General features: G+C 37.6%; 1 protein-coding gene across 4 annotated transcripts in view; it reads right to left on the bottom strand.

Moving 5' to 3' along the window:
* sli (slit guidance ligand) overlaps positions 1 to 22,862 on the bottom strand; it is a 214,907-nt gene that overhangs the window by 146,822 nt on the left and 45,223 nt on the right. For all 4 annotated transcript variants that reach the window (XM_090173981.1, XM_090173980.1, XM_090173982.1 and 1 more), the window contains exon 4: positions 232 to 303. In XM_090173981.1, the coding sequence (XP_090030107.1) occupies positions 232 to 303 (72 nt within the window). The remainder of the gene's footprint in view (positions 1 to 231; positions 304 to 22,862) is intronic.

Consider the following 22,862-nt stretch of genomic DNA (forward strand, 5'->3'; position numbering starts at 1 on the left):
ACTAACTCCCCAGGGAGGAGAGGGGAAAAGAGAAAGGAGCGTTACCGTGGCAACGATCCAAAACAAAACTCCGTCGCAGCCCACGTGTTTTTCCCATTCTAGGAATCAAACCTATACTCACGCCCACCGCAGTGGCATTCGCTCTTTTCTCTGCTAGATTTGGCATTTACGCCACCAAAGCGATTATAATCAACATCAAAAATCCCCGCCAAAGATAAAAAAGGTACTTACAGGCGATGGAGGTACGGCATGGAAGAGAATAGCGAGTCTGGTAAATTCCTCAGACCATTGTTGTTTAATCTCCTGTTGAAAATAAACAAGTAGTTTATTAAAAATACCGAGTGGAAAATCAAATATAAGGTTAAGAAATAATGGTGTTGGTCCATTTGATCGAAAAATATGTGATAGACAGTCGATCATTATACGTTGCAATTGATCAAAATTTCCATTTGATCAAATTCCATTTGTCATTTGTTTCATAAGATCGAACCTTCAAATGATCGAATACTATTTGATCGAATTCAAAAGTATTTATAGTACCAGTTGGTAAGTTTTTATTTTACCGAATGTCAATATGAAGTGCAGAAGGAATAATGATAGAATAATTCATTGCTTAAGTGCAGAAGGAAAAATGATGGAATAATTCATTGCTTTAACTGTATTAAGCCACAAAGATGAAGAGATTTTTACTTTATACACTATATGATGGAATTTTTTATGACATCGACGATAACGGCCCGTTGTTTTTGATATATATAAATAGGGTCAGGTTAGGTTAGGTTAGGTTAGGTTAGGTTGATGTACGCGCGCCGTAGGCGCGTATGCACCGTTGCCTTTTCGATTTACTCCCAAAAACTAGTAGTTTTACCCTACAGTAGCTTTCGATCAAATTTCTTTCGATCAAATGCCATTCGATCAAATGCAATTCGATCAAATGGAAATTCGATCAAATGGGACCCGTTCAATCATTCAATGGGAATCGATCAAATAGACTCAAACCGAAATAATGTTCTTTTTATAAGCCTACCTTCTTAAACATAAACAATAAGGTGTTTCCTTAGAATAAAAAAGGGAATACAATGAGAGTTTAAAGTGCATAAGATATTTTATTTATATAAAAACCCTGACTAGTTTCGTATGTGTTATTGATGACGGAGAAATAATGCATCCGAAACTAGTCGGGCTTTTTATGTTTGTAAATAAAATCTCTTTTTAACTCTCGTTGTATTCCCTTTTTTATTCTGAGTAATTTTGTGCAAGTTATTAGTTATTTAACTTTATTAATAAATTGTTTCAACAAATACGACACCTTCTGGATACTTTTGGGTTTTTAAAATACCCTTTTTCACTTTGGTAAATTACTCCATTTTGGGATAGAAAATAAGTCTTTACCAGCATGAGATAACACATACCTTTTAGAGTGTAAAATTATGTTTTCTAAAACCATCAAAACACCCTTTAGTTGATAAAATGTTTAACTAAAAAAAGTTAAATTAATTTTTTAAATCTTTAATTTAAATTGTCAGTTAAATAAGTTTGAAATTTTAACTTTATTTTATTTATATTATTGATTAAATAAAAAAATTATTTATTTGTTACTGAAAAAATAATTATGTAGTGCAACTCCCACAAAGTGTATTGAACCTCTTTAAACCTCTTTCACTACATCAGGACACCCTTTATACACCGTTTTTATAACTTAAAGGGAAACTATACACATTTTGTTCCCTACTAAAACACCCTTAAGCAAATTCATTACACCACCCGAGGGGTGAAAATGCATAAAATGTATAATTATTCGTGAATTAATTTCTACTAAGGGATAATTACTATGTTTAGTCAATCCCCCTCAAAAAATCAAATTTCCGACATGAATGAAGCACTCGCCGGTGCCGTTTTTCCTTCCCCCCTGTGCTGAGGGATTGCCTCAACAAAGTCATTCTACTCAAGGATAAATAACTAAATCGTAAGGTCGTGCTAAAAATATACAAATGGTACTAGCAGCGCAGTATATATCCTATGACGTTCATAGCTACCTCATATTGACGATAAATATGAATTAAAAATTAAAAACCATTGTTTATGAGATGACTGTCATAAAATAAAGAGGGCATTAATATCGCCCTATAATAAGTCGAGCGTGGATTTTTATTCAGGAAGGTATACGAAGCCATCGATTTCTAATCGCGAGAGAGACACGTATAGAAATGTGATCGATAGAGCCAACAAACGTATTTGTAACGGACCATATTTAGAGTAACGAGTGGCCGTATTTCAAAAGTCGCCAACGAAAATACTTGGCGGGAAAGCATCGGGACCATACAATATATCAACTCGAGCGTGTACCGAGCGTAGACAAATGTCTACGAAGGCGGAGTATTGATGTTGAAGAGCTTCGGTGGTGGTGCTAGCTCCCAATGAAGAAGAGAAGTTTCCTCTAAATTACGTTTTCGTCTTCGTGAGCGATATCTAACAGCTGTACGAGATTTTTTTTCGTTCCCGGCGCACTCTCTTCCGTCTGCGGAGAAAACATTTTCAGGGCCATTTTAACTAGGGTCTAGGCACCCCGCCCAGCGTAGCCCCTTATCCTATATTGGGCCCCTTTTGTTTCATTCTCCCGTCTGTTTTTTCCGCAGCTTGTACTTAAATAGGAAATGAGACGAAAGATCGTCTACTACCAAAAATAATGAAATTCTGGAGAGGACAAAAAACGGTCGTTACGATCGCGGTTTAGTAACATAGGAGACCGTTTCGGAAATGTTTTATTCGTGTCTATAAAAAGAAAAGAAACAATGGTCCACTTAAAAACGAACGACTGCGTTTCGGATATCTGTTAAATGTTATTTATTTTAGGCGGATAAAACGCACCAAATAGTTTTTAACCAGTTTCTTTCATCGTGCGACCAGAACAGGTTGGCGAGTTTCATTTTGCAAGACGATTATCTCGCGAACCAGTTAGCTTTTGAGATAAACTAGGATACACGAAGAAGAAGAAACGTTATTGGATGATACTAACTCAATGGTAAGAAGGCCACCCTGTTTTAGCAGAAATTCTAGTAGGCCATCTAAAAGAATATAAGGAAAATTTACCGTATTTTTCAGAAAAAAAATAAAAAGTTTTCATTCCATGATTAGACTAATATATTGTTTGCAAATTTAAATAAATCGGTATTTTCGCCTCATAATTTCGAATCTAAAAGTAAAACTAAACATCTAGACTAGTTTAAACTGGTTAAAAATGTAACACTTAATATTTTGTAGTATGTGTACTGTTATTAGACATTTTATATTGATAAAAAGATAAAACATTAAAAACATTTAAAAAATAATTTATGTTTCAATTTTTTATTTTTTCGATTTGCGGAAAATTGTATGGAAATTTTTCCACATTTCATTTTTCCGGAAAATTAACAACTATAATTTCGTCTGACTCTTGTGAATAAATCATCATCATTGTTTTGAATAGATAGTTTCAAACGTACGGTATAAAAAAAATTAGCCGCTAGTGTCAGAGCTACTTAAAGGGCCACAGAATATTTAAGGTGGGCTTACGTAATCATGTATTTTGGTAAGTGGGAAGGTAAACCTGAGTTACGTTACGTAAGTGTAGTAGCTACCTGAAATACGACACGATTTTTTCAAACAATTCCTAGGATCTTTAACTACCTGGTTAGTCGTGAAATAATAATAAAATCAAATCGAAATAGACCATTTCAATTGAGATTAGTGTTCGGCATTCGATTAATTTTTATCCATGAATAAAATAAGCTCGGCTATATTTAAATAATATTTATTTAAATAACCAATAGCTGAATAAAAATTGTAAAATGTTTAAATAATCGAAAGTGAATAAGCAACTATTTAAATAAATACCACTTTTATTCAAATAAATGCTTGGTTGCGTAAAAATCATAATTAAATAAGTTAAAATTATATTCTTTTTACCAACGTTTTTTTAAATAAATCGGAAAATTTGTAGATAATGAATAAACAATTCCGAACACTAATTGAGATAAGGCCCACCGCAATTACTACACAACGTTTTGAGAAAATATTTAAGCTTATTCATTCGGCCCATCTACCTGAAGAATCTTTTGTTACGTTGGGTATTTACCCGCATGGTCGTCAATTACCCGGAAGCAGACGGTGGCTTTAGTTTCAAATGATTCAAAAGAAATGGTGTCCGTAAGTGGCGACACGTCTTGGACGATGGTGGGGAGTCACCGTCGCGTACCAAATCTAAGAGCAATAACGGGGAGCTCTCAATGACAATTTGGGAGACTCTCGCGCACACTCTCGATCGAGAGATGTCATCTCGCCGATATACAGTCTTTCCGCTTAACCATATCAGCGGAGTAGGTGGACGAAGAATCGACTGGGGTGGGCGAAGGTGGGCGAAGGTGGGCCGCGAGAAAGGGACATTCCAAGCGGAGATGGAGGAAGTTCATTCAAGCGGGAAGTAATGTTGAAGGGAGGGCGAGACTGAGAGAGTCCTGGTGAAAGCCACGCGGGGGTCTTCATCTCCGCACGCGCAAACGGTTTAGCTCGCTTTATTCCGCGGGAAAAACATTCCCATCGGTATTGATTTTGCCGAAATCTAGCTCTCTCTCTTCTATCAGTTCCTCAAACTTCCAACTTTATTCTCTCATCACTCTTCTTCGAGGATGGACTCATCCCGATATCATATTGGAGAGAAACTGTCCAGATTGGAGATACCGGATAAAGCGACAGAGAAGGGAAAGTGAAAGGAAATGAATTCAAAGATGACTTCGTCATCTCTCTAATATATTCTCCCCACTTCCTTCGATATCATTTTTTTTTTCATTTCTCCGAGAAAAGCAATTCCTTAGAAAGAAAAATTCTCAAAAACCCATCATCCGCGATTATCTCCATCGTCATTATCATCATCTAGAAAACCCATTCTATCCGAAAGGTTTCGGACTAATGATTTTCCCGCGAATAATAATATCAGATCGATAGAAAAAACACTCAACAACAACCTCTTCGAATGATGGAATTACGAAAGACAGATATGACGGTTTGCGGTTAAGATTTCTCAACGAATCTCTGGGCGCGAGATAAGCGAGTACATCCGTTCAGGACGAAATTCAACCTTGATTCGCCATGACGGAAATGGAAAACCGCGAAAGGAATTCAATTTTAAAACTTAAATCGGTTACGACCTCCAAAGGGAAGAGCTTTTTCGTTTGGTAAATATGTCGTTCGCCACGTCATACCAGAGCACTGGAGAGAACAGAAATGAAATAACGCAATACGGTTGACCACGAGCTAAGAGAAAAAAAACGTACCTTAGTCCATTAGTAAGGAAATTCGTCGGCAGAGGGCGGCTCGGTGGTGGCTCTATATCACTTGAATAATGATGGCCAACCGAAATCGTCCGAAAAAGCTCATAAAACAGCTATTACATAAACCATTAGTTTACATCATCAATAATTCTTAGGGGAAGGAGAAGTACCACCTACAAAAAGCGCCAACAACCCTAGCCCAACTACGCAATCGTCAATGACGCCGTACACCCGACACCGAGAAGAGATTGAAACGCGAACAAACTTTACGCGATCGGGTAGCTTCCGCCGAAGTACCACCACGTTGGAAGAAAGGAATCTTGAGAAAAAATCTAAGAATATATATTCTTCGTCCTGGCGAACGAAATCGAATTATTCGCGCGTGCCGACACTAGAGGGCGTACTAGAGCGGGGCTTCCTCCGATGCCTCCCATTAATGCGCGCCATTTTAAGCCTCATAGCGAATTTAGTCAAGGGTGAAAGGAAGACGAACGTTTTCTCTATTCATAGAGGGCGCTCCGGATTCCGAAGGGCTCCCCGCCCGAGAACCATCCCAACGACGAAGAATGTTCAAAATTACTTCTTAAAAACTTTCCATCTTCTTTTTTCCATGTTTGAGAAGAAGAGGAACACCAAAGGCGATATATCCCTCCCCGTTCCCTGCCCCACCCCCCACAAACACTTCAAAAAGCGAACACCAGAGTGCGCCCCCGCTCGCTTTAATGAGATATAGTAGGGAATAATATCGCCGGCAGAAAACAGAGATTTTCGAAAGTTATACAGATATATTATATACACTAAGAAAGTTTCAAACTTTTCTCTTCCTTACAAAATCTTTTAAAACTCTCTGATATACGTTGGAATCGAAAGGGGGAGGGGCCTAATTAAGGCAAAGTGGGGGAGATGGGTGGCCGGTAAAGATAAAACCCTCTCGAGTTGAACGGTGGCGGCAGCTACTAAACTTACGCGGAAGCAAACAAAACGAGCGTGATTAAAATTCCGAACGTGGCTAATGATGATGACGAGAGTCAGACAAGTTGTACCGTCTCTCCATCCTCCACCATCTACCTTCCTATATACTCCCAACTACCTCTCATCCCGGTCTCTCCGTGTCTCTCTAGTGGCATCGGTTCATCAGCAGACTAGGGATGCAGATAGGGTGAAGAGATGGAAATTCCAAGCCAATCTTTTAATTGAATTTGAAGCGTTCGCTCTCTTCCGCCTTTGTTCGGATATAGAGTGACTGGGCTGCTTAATGTTTTCCAATCCATACCAACCACTGTATGGACTATTTTTCAAAGATTTGACCGTCCGTCCATTTTGCACCCAGATTTAATTTAAAGTAGTTGCTCTCGGGGGAAATTCGTCCAACGGTGAGTTTTTAAAAGTTTTTGGAGATCGGGATTAAGGATCGTAATTTTGGTGGAATTTTCCAAAGATTGGGGGTATTAATTGTAATTAGTTGATCGACGATTACCGGAGGTGTTTTATTTGTCATCTAACAATATTCTTTAGCAAGAAACTGATAGTTAAATATGAGGTAATTGAAAAAATTAAATTTTAGTCTATTTGTGACCTACAAACGCCTTTAGAAGTGTTCTAGTAGCAACACATTTGTGTTCGGCGGGAAGCCAACATTTACAAAAATATATTGGTCGCTGGTTTGAAATAAAATTGGGATATTAAAACATTGCAGGTTCGGAATGATTTGTGGTAAAATTTACTTTGGAAATAAAACTAAAATATATTTAAAAAATTATTTATTTTCTGGTTTCACCGTCAATTTTCAGTTAATAAAAATTATAAATTTTATATTTTGTAATAGTTTCTATAAACTAATACTTACATAATTTATTATATTTTTTAATGAATCTTTAAATAATAAAACCAAGTGCTATATTTAAATTGGTGGGTGGCGTAGTGGTTAGCACTTTCGCCTCGCAGCAAGAGGAGCCGGTTCGATCCCAGCTTGTGGCACTGGGTGAAAACTCGGAAAAACTCCTTCTGCGTTGAGTTTGCAAGCTCTTTCCGCGCTGGTATAAGGGGTTTTCACCCGGGCTCGTCGGTTTCCCCTTCCATAAAAACGCGTTGAGGTTAACGGTAATAGTTAGTGTATGGAGCTGTGGGCTCGTGTGGCTTACAGGGCTTGCCACCATCCTCCTACGTATTGTAACCCGGCCACCTGAATTAAAAGGCTTTAAGAGTCGCTTGATGACTTAGGCCTAAGGTGGTGATTATTATTTAAAAAAAAATTAGCGTATGTCAGATCAAAATGTGTAACATGTTAAAAATATATTAACTGTAAATTTTCAGTTAATATACAATTATAAATTTCAAATCTTCCAACGATTTAAAAAAACGCATTTTTTAATTTATAAGATTAGATTTGGTAAATATTAAGTGTAATATACGAAATCCAAACCACCTTTCAACTAAACATCAAACCACATTCACCCACAGAGCAACTCGAAACAACGGTCGATCTAAATTTATACACCTACGAAGAAGAACTCTTTCAAAACGTGTCAAAGATGTAATTAATGACAGCCCCCAAAAGTGATAAAAATCGTTATGGCGTGGTTCCAAATTCGAGCTGGAGTCTGGAAAAGAGAGAAAAGTCTTGAGGTCTCGATCCATCTATTAATTACAATCTTCTCTAACATCCGCACGCGCTTAAAACCACCAAGCCGAGATAAATCACTGCGCAAAACGGATTTAAGAAAAGGACTTTCCGTTACTAGCCTTGAAGAGAAAAAGAAAATGGAACATTAAATTAAGAAAGTCTAGAAATTAGTTTTATTTCATTTGAACGTTACGCGTTCCCCCTCCCCCTCCCCCTTTCTCAGTTAATTTAGAAGGAGTGAGTTGGTAAAACAGGGGGGCGGAACAAAACCCTTCTTTATGGGTCTAGAGAGAGAGAGAGATTGAGATTTCACGTTTTCTTAAAACTTGACGCGGAAGGGGGAAAAACGCGAGCGAAGTCGGTTTAACAACAACAGTCACTGTGCCGCCACTGCCTCGACTGCGGAATAAATCCATCTATTTTTAATTTCGTAATCATCAAGCACTCACGACGGAGCGCCGACTCATTTATTTTATCAGCGGCGACAAATCTTCAACAACGGAAAATATACAGCCAGGGGCGTACCAAAGAGCGTCGGTTCGAGGAAAGGGGGCTTGATTTCGCCAACTATATACTAATTTTTTTATCCTCGAATTTGTCCGAAACAAAATTAGACCGCCGACTAACGCCCATTTTAACGACTGGAGCTAATTTTGCCGACTATATCACAATTAAACGACTATTTCACATTTTAACGACTGGAGCTCATTTTGCCGACTATATCAAAATTAAACGACTATTTCACATTTTAACGACTGGAGCCCATTTTTCCGACCACATAAAAATTTAACGACTATTATCCATTTTAACGACTGTAGCCCATTTTACCGACTATATTACAATTAAACGACTATATCACAATTAAACGACTATTTCACATTTTAACGACTATATCACAATTAAACGACTATTTCACATTTTAACGACTGGAGCCCATTTTGCCGACTATATCACAATTAACGATTATTTCACATTTTAACGACTGGATCCCATTTTGCCGACTACATCACAATTAAACGACTATATCAAAATTAATGACTAATTCACATTTTAACGACTGGAACCCCTGTTTCCGACTACATCACAATTAAACGAATGGAGCCCATTCTGCCAACTACATCACAATTTAACGACTGGAGCCCATTCTGCCGACTATATCACAATTTAACGACTATTTAACATTTAACCAAGTAGACTCCATTTCGCCGACTAGACCTTATTTTGTCTACTCATCAAAATTATTGGTGAAACATCCCCCTCACCTTTAAAAGAACGTTCCCTGAATACAGCAAAGTTTTCACCTTCTCCAATATACCTTTTCCATTATTTTATGGTTGATAAAACCGCCATTTTTTATGAAACTGAAATTGTTATCTGCTAGAACCTTTACATTATTTTTCCTTAAAGATAAGGAATACTACCATGTTTAGTTAATTATTCACGCAACGTTTGTAGAGATAAAAAAAGTTTCATTGCCCTGCATGCCACGCGTTCGAGCCAACAGCTCCTTACACTAACTATTACCGTTAACCTCAACAAGTTTTTATGGAAGGGGAAACCGAAGATCTCGGGGGAAAACCCCTTAAACCAGTGGGGAGATAACTTGCAAACTCAACGCAGAAGGAGTTGTTCCAAGTTTTCACCCAGTGACACAAGCTGGGATCAAACCCGGCTCCTCTTGCTGCGAGGCGAAAGTGCTAATCACTCCGCCACCCCACCCTCACATATACCATCTTATGGTAAAATTTAAGAGTCCCTGGACGGCCGCCCAGTTCGCCCCGACCTTAAGCACGGCCCTGCCTGTACAGAAGTATCGATAATTCAAACTACGGGGTATCGTGCTAAAAGAGCATTTCCAATTGCCCATTAATAAATTGGTTGGTAATGTTCAACGTCAACGAAAGAAGTGTCGAACTTCCGGTTTTAGAAGACCATTCTCACACCAGTCACTTCCTTTAAATAGGAATCGGTTCTATTTGACTATAACTACCACGCTTACCAGCACCTCGCGATTTGGAAGATCTTTGGAACAAATTATCGGCTTACATCAAGTAGGCGAGCCGCGTATTCCACTGGATTGGAGGACGTTCGGGGCGTTTTGGCACCTGCTGCCGTGACGTGCCATCGGAACATTCGTTTGCCGCGAGGTGGCGGCGTCGTCGCGCACCCGACATACGGAGAAATTTCCAATTCCGTCGTAAAACTGCCTTCCATTTATAACCGGGGCTTAAAAAGTACCAAATAAAATCAATGGTCTAAAAGCCCCTCGCGCGACGTCCGTAAGTTCTAAATCTCCAACACCTTTACGTTCTTCTTCCCCGATTGCACGACTTCACTTCGGGGCACTTCCTACGGAGGGATTACGCGAAAATTATAGGGCGGACGCGACAGTTCCAACGCCAGCAATTTTCTTCTTTTTTCAGCTCACTTATAAAGTGGGAAGAATTATATTCTACCCACTTACTGGGCTCAAAGCCAATATTTCACCCAAAATTATTTAGAGAAATTATTAGATTAAAATGTCAAACTTATAGGAGATTTATACTTCAAAAAACTAACAATTTATAGGGGTTTTATAGAGTTAAAGTAGCGAGAAATACCAGTTTTGTATTATCAATAATGAATTACTGTGTTGACGCGATTGAAGGACACTCCGGTAACGTTTTTCATCCCCCCCCCCCGCACTCGTATAAGGGAAATCTTCGACATTGTGATTCTTACTAAGTAGAAATCATTTCATTTTACAGTATGAAAAACACTATGATTAAAAATACCCATTCAATAATATACGTTTAAAATGAAATTTCACATTAGTTTATGTTACTTATCTTTCGCGTGTTAAAGTTTTACTGACAAATTTCTAAAATTACTACACATTGGCCACACATTTTTAATGAAAAACTTCATATCATCCCAATACCTCGGAAAAAAAATTAAAAAATTTTTTTTTTGAGTGTTTACATAAATCAAACGCTTTAAATAATGTTTGATAATAAATCAGCGAGTAAAGATTATATTGGCGCCATCTAGAATAAATAACGGCATGAATATCAAAACCTCTAATGGCTTCGTTCTACATGCTGGTTTACCTGTGAGCAATTTGTGAATCGTTTTATACGATTAAAAAGATCTAAGATCTATTAGAACGTACTAATACTGAAAAGAACTGAAGGAAAAATCGATTAAATACTGTCAGAAAAAAAGCCATGTCAATCGAATCAAGTTCCGAGCTAACGACGTGACAAATTTCGTACAACACCGTGCGACATAAAATCCGTGGCGTTTAGAACTCCGGCGACGACAAAACGATTTTCCAGGAAGATATATAGATCCAACAACGCTCAGGTGAAATGGACCAGGATATTACGAAGGGGGAGTTCCCTGGGCACCGCCAGCGACAGACAGAATGACTACCTAGGTAGAAGGCTGGTATTTCGCAATTAAAAGTTATCGATATGGCGACGGGTTCCTCCGGCGTGACACGACGAAAGAGTTGGGCCCATTCGAGAGCTTCGGCACCCCGCGATACCGGTGAGAGGATATTAAAATACCGGGCCCATGTTACGGACCATGGCCTTCGAGTTAATACTCTGTATTGGTTGACAGGCTAGAAGGCCCACGAACCGCGCTTGCCATTTCGCAGTCTTGTACCATTTCATTGACGAAGAGGGAAGGACACAGTCCCCGTCTCGGGGGACACTTACAAAAGGACACGGACCGAGAGTGATAAGGAATAGGAGGGGTGCGCTTTTCAATGGCGGAGGGGGGATTTTGGTCCCCTCCCCCTCAATCCCCGAAAGCCCTTCCCTCGGCGTTCTTAGTTGGCCAAATCCCCACCAGGGTGTGCGAGCTCGTTTATCTTCTACGGTTCGATGCCTCACTTTCGACGCCTAAGTATTATGTTCCGCATGATACGCGATTTTTATATTTTTTTCGCTAGTTACTACAACATTACATCCAGGAGACCACCATAAACAAGAACCAACACGGCGCGCTGTTCAATGGGAACGGATCTCGGAGTTCCCCGCGAGCCCCGGTCACAGCCAGGCCAAGCGTATCCATCAAAGCGGTCAACCGGGGACCCCCTGATAGTTTTTTCACGTATCGGTATGCGCGGCCTTTTACTCTACACTGGCAAGTTTACAAAAAAAATACCAAAATAAAAAATTAGACCTATATGGAAGAAAAAAAACGATAGAAATCTAGCCTCGACAGTCATTATTTTTGGGCCGAAAATTCCACGAATTCAGGCTCCATTTTGAATTTTTCTGCTTAAGTTTGAACGTCACAAAAGTCGCGATGGATATTTCAGACACAAACTTGAATCAAGAACGGTAATAGGGAGTGTAGGGAGCTGTTGGCTAGCGTAACATGAAGGCTTGCCACCACCCTCCTACTGAATTTAACCCGGCCACCTGATTTAAAGGCATTAAAAGTCGTTAGATGACTTGGGCCTAGGGTGGTGCCTTGGGTATTAGCCTAGCTGATTATTATTTATTTATTATTTATACTTAGGGATAATGACTATGTTGAGAATATTTTAAGCGGTCCTCCTAGTCCACCTGACCGGTCTGTCAATATGATCATCCCCTTTAAACGTCAATCAAATTGGTCCCGTTATCTCATTGGTTCCCTAAAACTTATATGAAGTGTTCTTAAAGACACCATATTTTTGCCGATTGTCTGTCGATTAAATTTCATTGTATTTTACCGTATCAAAATCTTTAGAACATAAGACGATGAGATCCCAATTTCTTATTTATTTAAAAAATAAATGAACTAAAGTATTAAATTATAAAACAGAAGGATTAAGTAAAGTCGTTTGATGTTGAAAACTTAGAGATAATTTGACTCGATTAAATTATAACTTCAAAGGCAAGCTCGTATTTCTTTCAAGCTCATTTATATTGTTAAGTCATGCATAAATTTAAATATTTAATTTTTAAGAAAGGGTTTACAATCTTCTAGCTGAACAAAATCGAGTGGTAATTATTAGAAATTGTTCTTTATTATTATATTTTTATAGTTTATATGTTTGAAAAAATGAACTTTGGTTAGTTTATTAAACCCGGTTTTTTAAGCTTTGTTCAAAAAGGGTATTACATATTGAAATGCTTGATTATTTCAAAATTTATAAATAAATTAATTATAAAGTTAATATTTTTTTGCAAGCACGATTTGCTCAGGGGTTGAAATTATTCTTTTCACTTGGACAGTAATTGTCTTAAACTGTAAAGCCTTATATGGTTTCGCCCGCTACTAAACATAACAACGGTTCCCAATGTCATTAGCTGTATATTACGTCATGTTGTTTGAATGCTGGTCCTAATTATTGATTAACTTACACTAAGATTAGGTTAGATTTAGGTTAAAATTAAATTAAATTAGGTAACTACATAAGTCTTTTGTTTTAAAAATTATCGAGATGATTTTCCACCAATGAAACCTAGGAACCGTTGCTACGTTTAGTGACACCTCATGTGACCGTACCTCGAAATTTACTTTTAGCGCGAGGCATGTTTATATGTAGCGAGCTTATTTATTCGAATATCAACATACAGGGTTTTTTAAACGTTCTAAATTAATTTTTAAACATCCCATCGAGATAAATCGATAATTGACAAATTCGATCGTAGGATGGCGCTGATGTAGCTCCGAAACGTTTATTAGCAAACTACAGCGTTTAATAAACGGAGCCTTAATCAAAAGGCAATTAAACGAGCTTCGAATATCAAAACATCAAAGTGTCCGGCCCACAATGGCAGAATAGGCGCTCCAAGTCTGGGGGTATTTCCATCATCGATTGCCTTAAGTCGCATGTTTCCTATTCTAATATTAATTAACCGTATACGCCGTCACTTCATTTGAAAGCGAAATCCTTTAAATCGAAATACTCCACTCTCTCTCATATATATGTATATAATTATAAAAATATACAGGGTGTTTCAAAAGGTTATGCAAAAATTTTAAGGATTCCTATTTTCCTACGATGAGTTAAAAGAGCGCCAGAGAGCTTCAAAGTGTGGCCTACTAGCCTCTGGAAGCAGCTGCAACAAGCAACTGAATTGAAGGCTTCAAAAGTCGCTTGATGACTTAGGCCTAAGGTGGTGCCTTGGGTATTAGTCTAGCTGATTACTATTATTATTAACTGATCAAGAAGAAGCCTTTTTTTTTAATTTTATTACTGTCGCTTCATGTGTATCTTTTTTTTTGTGAAATTCCGTTTTTTTATTTTTGTTTTTCGGGGACTATCATTGTATCAATTAATATTAATGTAAATAGTTTCTTTTGTTTCGAGCGTTATAGTATCTTTTGTATCACGTATCAGTGCCCAATAAGTGTACAGCTTTTTTATCCTGAATTAAAAACATTATTATTATTACTTTAAATACTGTTTAAGTTTACTTTTGTACGCTGGTTACCTCGATTTGTTTACAAAGTCCTTTTTTACCTATCACACGAACCCAAACCTTAATGTTCGCGTTTCCCTGCTGCTTGGTTTGGCGCTTGTTGCAGCCTACTTCCAGGGGCTAGTTCCAGGGGCTAGCTCTCTGGCGCTCTTTTAACTCATCGTAGGAAAATGGGGGGAAACCAGGCATACTTCTCAACTCCTTCAAATTTTTGCACACCCTTTTGAAACACCCTGTATATGTATATAATGATAATAATATATTTAAAGACGGGAGGCAGGGTTGCCACGCCAGCTCGATAAACTGTCACGAAAATCTACGCTCGGAAAACTTCTCTATTGAATTCCCCCGGCGACTAAAATCAATTAATTACATTCCCGGGCCACCAAGTAACTCCTTTTCAACTGATTATTCTTTTATGACTAATTTTTCGCCAAATTAATTAATTCACCGTCGACGCTCTTATAGATGGAAAGATCGTCGAAAAGGGGAACAGGCCGACTCCGCTTTTTAATTAAAATCCGTCTGTTGCTGGACTGCGAGCCGTCGACCGCCCGCTGGACTTTTAAAACTCCATTCTGGGACTTCCCCCCCCCCCCCCCCCACACCGGCTCCGGACCGCGGAAATTCCATAACGTCATACTCCGAAAAATCTCTGGTAGCGGTGAATAAACCACGAATTAATTCGGGTAAAAAGGAGAATATGCGGGCGGTGATTTCCGGAAGAAAAACCACGCCCCCTCCGCCTTTCTTCGTGTAATATTAACCCTTTTTCTGTCGGTAAAGGGCGGGAGAAGAGATTCTGGTACGATTGTACGCTCTCTCTCCGTGTAGGTGGAGTATATCTTCCGGGAATCATAAAAACGTAGACAATAGAGGAGGTTCCACGTTCTTCGCTAACCCGTATTAATACTTGGTTAATCCTAGACGTTTCAAAGTAGCGGCGTGCTGCGGGAGACGAATCAGAAGTGACGTGAGGTAGGCCTTTCCTGGCAAAGGGCAGCTTCCCCGCGGAGCGTTTTATGTCCCGATAATCGCGTTTTTGACATTAGCATACGGCCGTCACCTTAACCGGATATTACCAACGCTAGTCCGAATCGTTTCCCGACAAAGGCGGGAGGTTTTTTGTCAAGTTAATCCCTCAGTTGGACGCGAACGGGGTGGGTTTCCTCTCGCTACCGTCTCCGATTACGAATGAATGAAAGATTAACTGGTAGTTAGGACAGCAATTAGAAGGGACCCTCGCCTAGAGTCGCTACACGCTCGCGGAAGAGAGACAATTAGTTCTCCATTTCAACTGAGGCCAATTGCTCTTTTACGAGAGCACCCGGGACGCGCGACTAAGTTGGTAGTGTGTGTGTGTGTTTGTGAGAGAAAAATTGGGCAAAGTCGGCCTATCAGCCTTCGGTAATCCACTTTCGCGGGATTGTAAGCTGTTCATTTTTTCTAGACCAGGGAGGAAATGTTTTAATGATACTATTAACGGTAGGTGGCGGTAGGGCGCTCTCCTTCCCGCTGGAGTTTGTTAGAAGCCACGCCCTGGTGATTTTTACGAAACCGAGAGATGATTAATCGTGGTTAATCCTACAGAGTCTCTCATTCCTACACGATATTACGTGATTTCGCGAACCACTGCCGAATACTGACGCAACGCGAACCTCCAACGCCACCGCCGCAGTCACCTTTGCGCTCTTGTTTTCAGCGCGGGGGATGTAATTGGTGCCAAAGAACACGTTCACGATGAACAAAAGGGAAAAAAGAAACGCGTAAAACTGTTAAAACGTTCCGTATACCAAAAGTGCATTATTCATTTCTTCCGACAGAAGTGGGTATTAGCTGTATTGATAACGTAACTTGAAACTTTTAGCTTAGTAGCCTCCCGCTGATATTTTATACATAAAATAAATAAATCTTCACAGAATGATTTTATAAAACTTTGCTTTATAGCATAAAACTAGTGGTCCCCCTGAGTTTACTTAACCGCATGTAGAACGTAATAAACCGAAAGAGGGCGTCCATTACTGTTGTTGAAAATCAGCGTCTACTTATTAGCATCAGATATAATGGACGCGCGCTTTTTGAAACGTAAATAAAACGCGGATAAAACGTCACGCGACGTGGAAGTGACGTAACGCTTGTGATACGGTTACGTAACCTCTGGTGGACCACTAGCTTTAATTTCATAACATAAATAAGTATGAGCATTAATAATAATAATAATAATAATAAAAAGTTTTATTAAAAAAAATAACTTGTTTGAAGTATTATCAGCAAGAATTATCACTGATTTTCAGAGTTATTATTCAATCAAAATTTAGTTCTGCACAATAAAATATAATACTAACCCGTCCACCTGAATTAATGACTTTAAAAGTCGCTTGATGACTTAGGTCTAAGGTGGTGCCTTGGGTATTAGCCTAGCTGATTATTATTTTATTTATTTATAGTTTGAAGAAATTGAAAGCGTCATACTTATAGCTATTATGTTACTTAAGTTACTAGTATCCAGAAGTAGCTTAGATTTCCCAATTTTAATCATCAGGCCGTGTTTCAAAAACCGATAATAGAGATCGTTTGCTAATTTAAAATAATCTATTCGTGAGACAAATACACGTTTTACCTCAATATTATTATTAATTACAGTAGCGGTAATGTTCATATATTAAAATAAATTTGAGCTTAAAGGTACTATTTTTACCTTCAACCTCTTAGCAATAGACTTAAACAAATAACAATATAAGAAACATTCCAACAATTGACAATGTCATCCTTATTGTTTAAAGACAAGTAGATATCCTTAAAGGCCTAGGATTTCTTCTGCCTGTTTTCCTTTAAGTTTACTTCCCGCCGCGCAAATATCCTGGTGGTAGGCTAACCGCAGTACACGTTAGCCTACCACCAGGATATTTGCGCGGCGGGAAGAAAACTTAAAGGAAAACAGGCAGAAGAAATCCTAGGCCTTTAAGTAGTGCAACATTTTCCACTTTTAACCAGCATGGCCTTTAGAGCCGTACTGAGGTATTCAATATTCGTTTCAGAAGAAAAAACAGTGCGGTGCGAAATTTAGAATAAAATGATTTTCTAAAACTATTACATTTGGAAATAATTATTTACAAATAAGTTAATCAAATGTTGTTCGAGTTAAGAAAATTTATTTTAATACAATTATTTTATAATCCAGATTATTGGAAAATATGAAGGTCAAATATAAAGGCTTTTAGGGCCACCGAGATCAGGCCCAGGGTCCGATCTAACTACAATTCCGGGCCCCACGAGGAAGGAGGCTAACTCGCTTGTCCAAACCCGGGCCCCAACCGATTAATCGCGTCAAAACTATCGATTAATCGGATCAAACTATCGACATCAAATTTATTAACGATTAATGAAAGACGCTTTTCATAAAGGTGGCACTTCAGTGTTCGATTTATAATAACCTTGACCTTTCACATAACTGCTGCATGGTTTACTGCAGTGATGTCCAAATGGTCGATCTTTAGATTTCGACTTACGAATTGCTTACCTCGAAAATAAACTTAAAATGTATAATAAAAAATAATTGATATAAACAGGAAGATCTCGACCTTGAAGATTTTGGTATCGACCTTCAAAATTCCTCAAGACTCCTTTCAATAAAAGCATCTACCTCTTAGTGTTCCTCATACGAATCCAATGAAGGATCCTTATCAAAATGTTTCCGTTAAGTAGGTTAGCAGATTAGACTAGCTAGTCAAATAAGCAAACTATAATTCATCCTGAAGGCAAAACAGAAATTTTTTTTAAACTTAATTCCGGAGTTTTTCCGCCATTGGGGAAATAAAGGCAAGCGTAGACGCAAAAAAATCTCGTTAGGCCTAACACATTACATTTGCGTCGTGGCGTTTTTGCCTTATTTCTAGCCTATAGGCGACCAGGACGATATAACTTTTATTGAAGTGCCTATTACAAAATCGGTCAACGCTAATATTTTTAGTAAAATAACGCCGAACCACGACGTATAAAATTGGAGAAAACCCGAGAAGTATTCTGTTTCATAAAACGGTAGTATGTACACTCGTTTCCAAGAGCCAGAGACTGGGTAATCGGAGTAGCGGTCTTTCTCGGGTGGAACCACGAGTTGCGGCAACCCCTGAGCTATTCTTGATCCCGAGGACCAAGACAGTTTGGGGGTGACGATGAAGGGAAACGTCAAGAGATAGAATTACCCTCTCGCCATCGCCCACTCTCGCCCCCAAAAAAGAAGATATTCAATCATAACAGTTTACATTGAGGCAGATTCTCCTGTCGCGCGAAAGCTCTATATTTTCTGACGCGTCCATTTTCTTGATGGCCACCTCTTCCGCGAGTAGCGCGAAATTTTGAGAAACCGAGAAATGTTTTTGGAAGGGGCCAAAAATTATCACCCTCACTCTCTAGAAAAAGGGGGGGTCTAAACGGGGGTAGAGATATGACGCGTGGAAGAAAACCTATCTTCGATCTATCAATTTGTTATTTTTCTTCTTTATCGGCCTCGCGTTCCTGGGACCCCAAAGCGGAGACGACGCCCCGAAAATTCTATTTCCCTCTACTGCCTCCTATTTCATATCCAAAGGCCTAGTTCGGATTATGATATTAAATGGGATATCAAAACTTCAGGGTGGGGCTTCATAAAATTGACTAAAAATTGATGGTCGTATAATGGTCGTGAGTCGGCCGTTTCCGATCTTTTATTACAAGAAAACTTATTCGTTAACTTAAAATTAGTGGGGCGAATGCGAATGGAGTCATTTTAAAACGAAGGTCAAAGGTCATACACAGAGATTAAATACTTTATTACGAGTTAGGGACGTGCGTGAACGTCGCGCTAGAAACCGGCTTCGTTCGGAGTTTTAAAACGAGGAAAACCAATTTTTCACGGACCACCTTCGCCACCACGACCGCCAGATGGGGCTCGGAACTAGGAGGTATACACTTAAAGCGCTGGCAGCGCCCCGTCGCGACTAATACCGAAACTATATATCTTTCTTGCCTTTCTACGCGTGACCCGACCTCTGGGATTTGATACGTTAGGCCCTACGACACGGGCTTATAAGACCGCCAAACCTCGGACGGCAAAGCTGAAGCGAAAATAGATTGCGCCGGCCAAGGCCTGACCGAGGCCCGAACGATGCTGTTCGAGAATAAAGTTGTGTAAATCCCTATTTTTCCTGGCCGCCTTATTAGAACGACACCCGGGTTACCGAGGGTAACATTCATCAAACATTATCGGGGTCTCCCCCTCAATTTTTTATCCTGTTCCTGTACTTAACCAAAATACATTGTGACAAGGCTTAGCCGAAAACGACTAAAATATCGACAATCTAAGGAAATATAAAATTATCCACGCTAAAGAATAAAATTGATAAAATTCAGTCTTGCACGTGTCCCGCTTTCAAAACTTTCTTAAATCTAGTGGTTAATAATAACATACGTAACATAACAACATAAGTGTGGCACTTAACGATTTAGGTTCATGATATTATTAAACGAAGTGATTTCGTAATTGATATTTCCGGAAGAGGAAACTCGTCACAACCTATTTGTATCTTCGAGTAAAAACATGTTTAGTTCAGAAATTCGAAAATAGCTACCATCAGAAAGGTATAGGATGTTTATAGTATTCAATTTTATGTTGAAATTCAATAATCAATGCTTATTTTGGCGTTCTAATTTTCTTTAAGCTGATCCCTGATATTTCTAAGGACTCACGGAGAGCCCCCTGAACTTCGTAACGCAATGTTTATTATTGGCAAAACTAACTACGAAACAATTATCGACAAAAGATTAGAAAGTGTCATACTTATCTTGGTTACATTACTTATGATAACAATAATTTGGAAATAAAATCGTTAAGGGGCCCATTCTCATCTTGATAAAACAAATCTTCTATACCAAACATTTAATACTAAATTAGTTTCGTACATTTAAAAACAGCGTAGCCAAAAAAAAGTATAAATGACGAGTTAAAAATGAGAATCAACAAGAACTACTGTAGTCTCCGTAAAAACAGTGAACCCCAAACGCTTCGACCCAACCATTTAATAAGTCAATTAAAGAAATTATCGGAATTCACGCTATAGGATTTATTTCGGCACACATCTGCGGAGGAGAAAATGGTCATATGGCGTGATATCAAACTGTGGAGCAGCCACTCTATCATTAGGTATCTCAACAAGAGGTCGCGACGTACGTCAACCTACCCTAGCGGGGGTTCTATCACAAAACTTATCACTGTTTAGAATATATCTTTTAAAGACACTTATACTAGTAATTTTATTCACATTCGTAGGTTCCCACGACTGGCATTATAGCAATTACATACAACAAAAGAGTTTATAAGTAAACATCCTTATGCAGTGTAATTTTTGACTTTTACATCATCAAGCTGAGTAATACATTTTACTGAGATAAAATAGTGCTAGTTGAAACCTCTACTGCTGATTTTAATCGCTTGAAACATGTACTTTCGTAGGCTCACGATGATTTTTCAAAATGCTTTTTGGAAGAAAAATTAGTGAAATTCATCATATAACGTGAAATCTGCCCTCTAAGGTACACGTTTCATTTTAAAGGCAAGATATATTTTATAAACTTCTGGTTTTACTAATATCCTCAGAATTACTGATGAACCCTAAAAGACCAAATCCAATCTACAGTTGGAATCTCTAAATTTTGACTTTGTTAAGATATATATTTCAATTTTTGCGGTTTAGACGGATACTTTACTCATTAGGGATATTATGCACTTTTGCTACAACAAACCACAGAAGGAATTAGTTCCAAAAATATATTGAACATGGTTTAAAATGTAATTAAAAGTCTGATACTTCATGGCTAAAAATATTTTAAATAAAATATTCAATTAAAAACGGAGCTTTCGGATCGTTGTCAAATTTAAAATTTTGTAAACCATTTAATTTACCATGTCCATCGAGTTTAATATTTTTAATTGTAATTTTGACCAGTTCATGTCACTTTGTGAACAGACAGACAAATACGGATACACGTGTGAACCGGTGAGTTGAAGAAGCGAAAATAACGTTTAAGCAGCGCGAGTGTGTGGGTGAGAAAATTACCGAAATGATTCTTTGCGAAATTGTCGAAGCAGGGGGAAGAAATTCACCGTTACACCTGATTTTTTCTCCAGATTCTACCCCGTAAAAAAGTATCCCAAATGTGAAAAAAGACCCCCTGTTTGAAAATAGATAAGAGAAAACCGCTATTCGCCTCTTTTAACTATCGGATACTTTAAAAGATTTCGGCCGATAAAATAGTGGCAATTTTCATTGGAATATATCCCAGTTGAACCCAACGAAAGTTCACTTAAAAAATACATAAAAGCCATCAGAATGGTTTGGCGAGTGTGAGGCGCGAAAGGTAAGTACACAAGAGAGTAGTCACGATTCGCGCCCCCGATTCAACAGGTGGCGCTTTTTCAACTCCCCTTCGACCGCAAATGATTTCACTCTCCCCTTTTTTCCGAATGATTTGTACGTTTGATGGGGAGGACTCATATAATACGCCAGGGTAAGAAAACAAGTTGGCCAAAGGGACCAAGTAGAGTCCGGGGCTTAAGTTTCCATCTACTTACGAGTCTCGTCGTCCGAGAGTCTTTTCGAAACCACTGTAGTGTTGTAAATAAATTACTTTTAATTGTACAGCAGTGGTAAAATTATTTATAACTAGTTTTAACGTAATTTTTTACTATATTTTCCTATTAATTTAATTCTCAACTTTCTTTTAATATTAATTTAATTCTCAAACTTTCTTTCAATATTAATTTAATTATCAAACTTTCTTTTAATATTAATTTAATTCTCAAACTTTCTTTTAATATTAATTGAATTCTCAACTTTCTTTTAATATTAAGTTCATTCTCAACTTTCTTTTATTATTAATTTAATTATCAACTTTTTTAATATTAATTTAATTCTCAATTCTTAATTTGAATTTAATATTAATTTATGTCTCAACTTTTTTAATATTAATTTATTTATCAACTTTTTTAATATTAATTTAATTCTCAACTTTTTAATATTTATTTAATTATCAACTTTTTAATATTTATTTAATTATCAACTTTTTAATATTTATTTAATTATCAACTTTTTAATATTTATTTAATTCTAAACTTTCTTTAATATTAATTTAATTATCAACTCTCTTTTGATATTAATTTAATTATCATCTTCCTTTTAATATTAATTTAATTATCAACTCTCTTTTAATATTAATTTAATTCTTAATTTGAATTTGAATCTAATATTAATTTAATTCTTAATTTGAATTTGAATCTAATATTAATTTAATTCTTAATTTGAATTTGAATCTAATATTAATTTAATTCTTAATTTGAATTTGAATCTAATATTAATTTAATTCTTAATTTGAATTTGAATCTAATATTAATTTAATTCTTAATTTGAATTTGAATCTAATATTAATTTAATTCTTAATTTGAATTTGAATCTAATATTAATTTAATTCTTAATTTGAATCAAACATTAA

Source organism: Leiobunum rupestre, chromosome 4 (genome assembly GCF_980474605.1).
Source record: "Leiobunum rupestre chromosome 4, qqLeiRupe1.1.hap1, whole genome shotgun sequence".
Classification (NCBI taxonomy): Eukaryota; Metazoa; Arthropoda; class Arachnida; order Opiliones; family Sclerosomatidae; genus Leiobunum; species Leiobunum rupestre.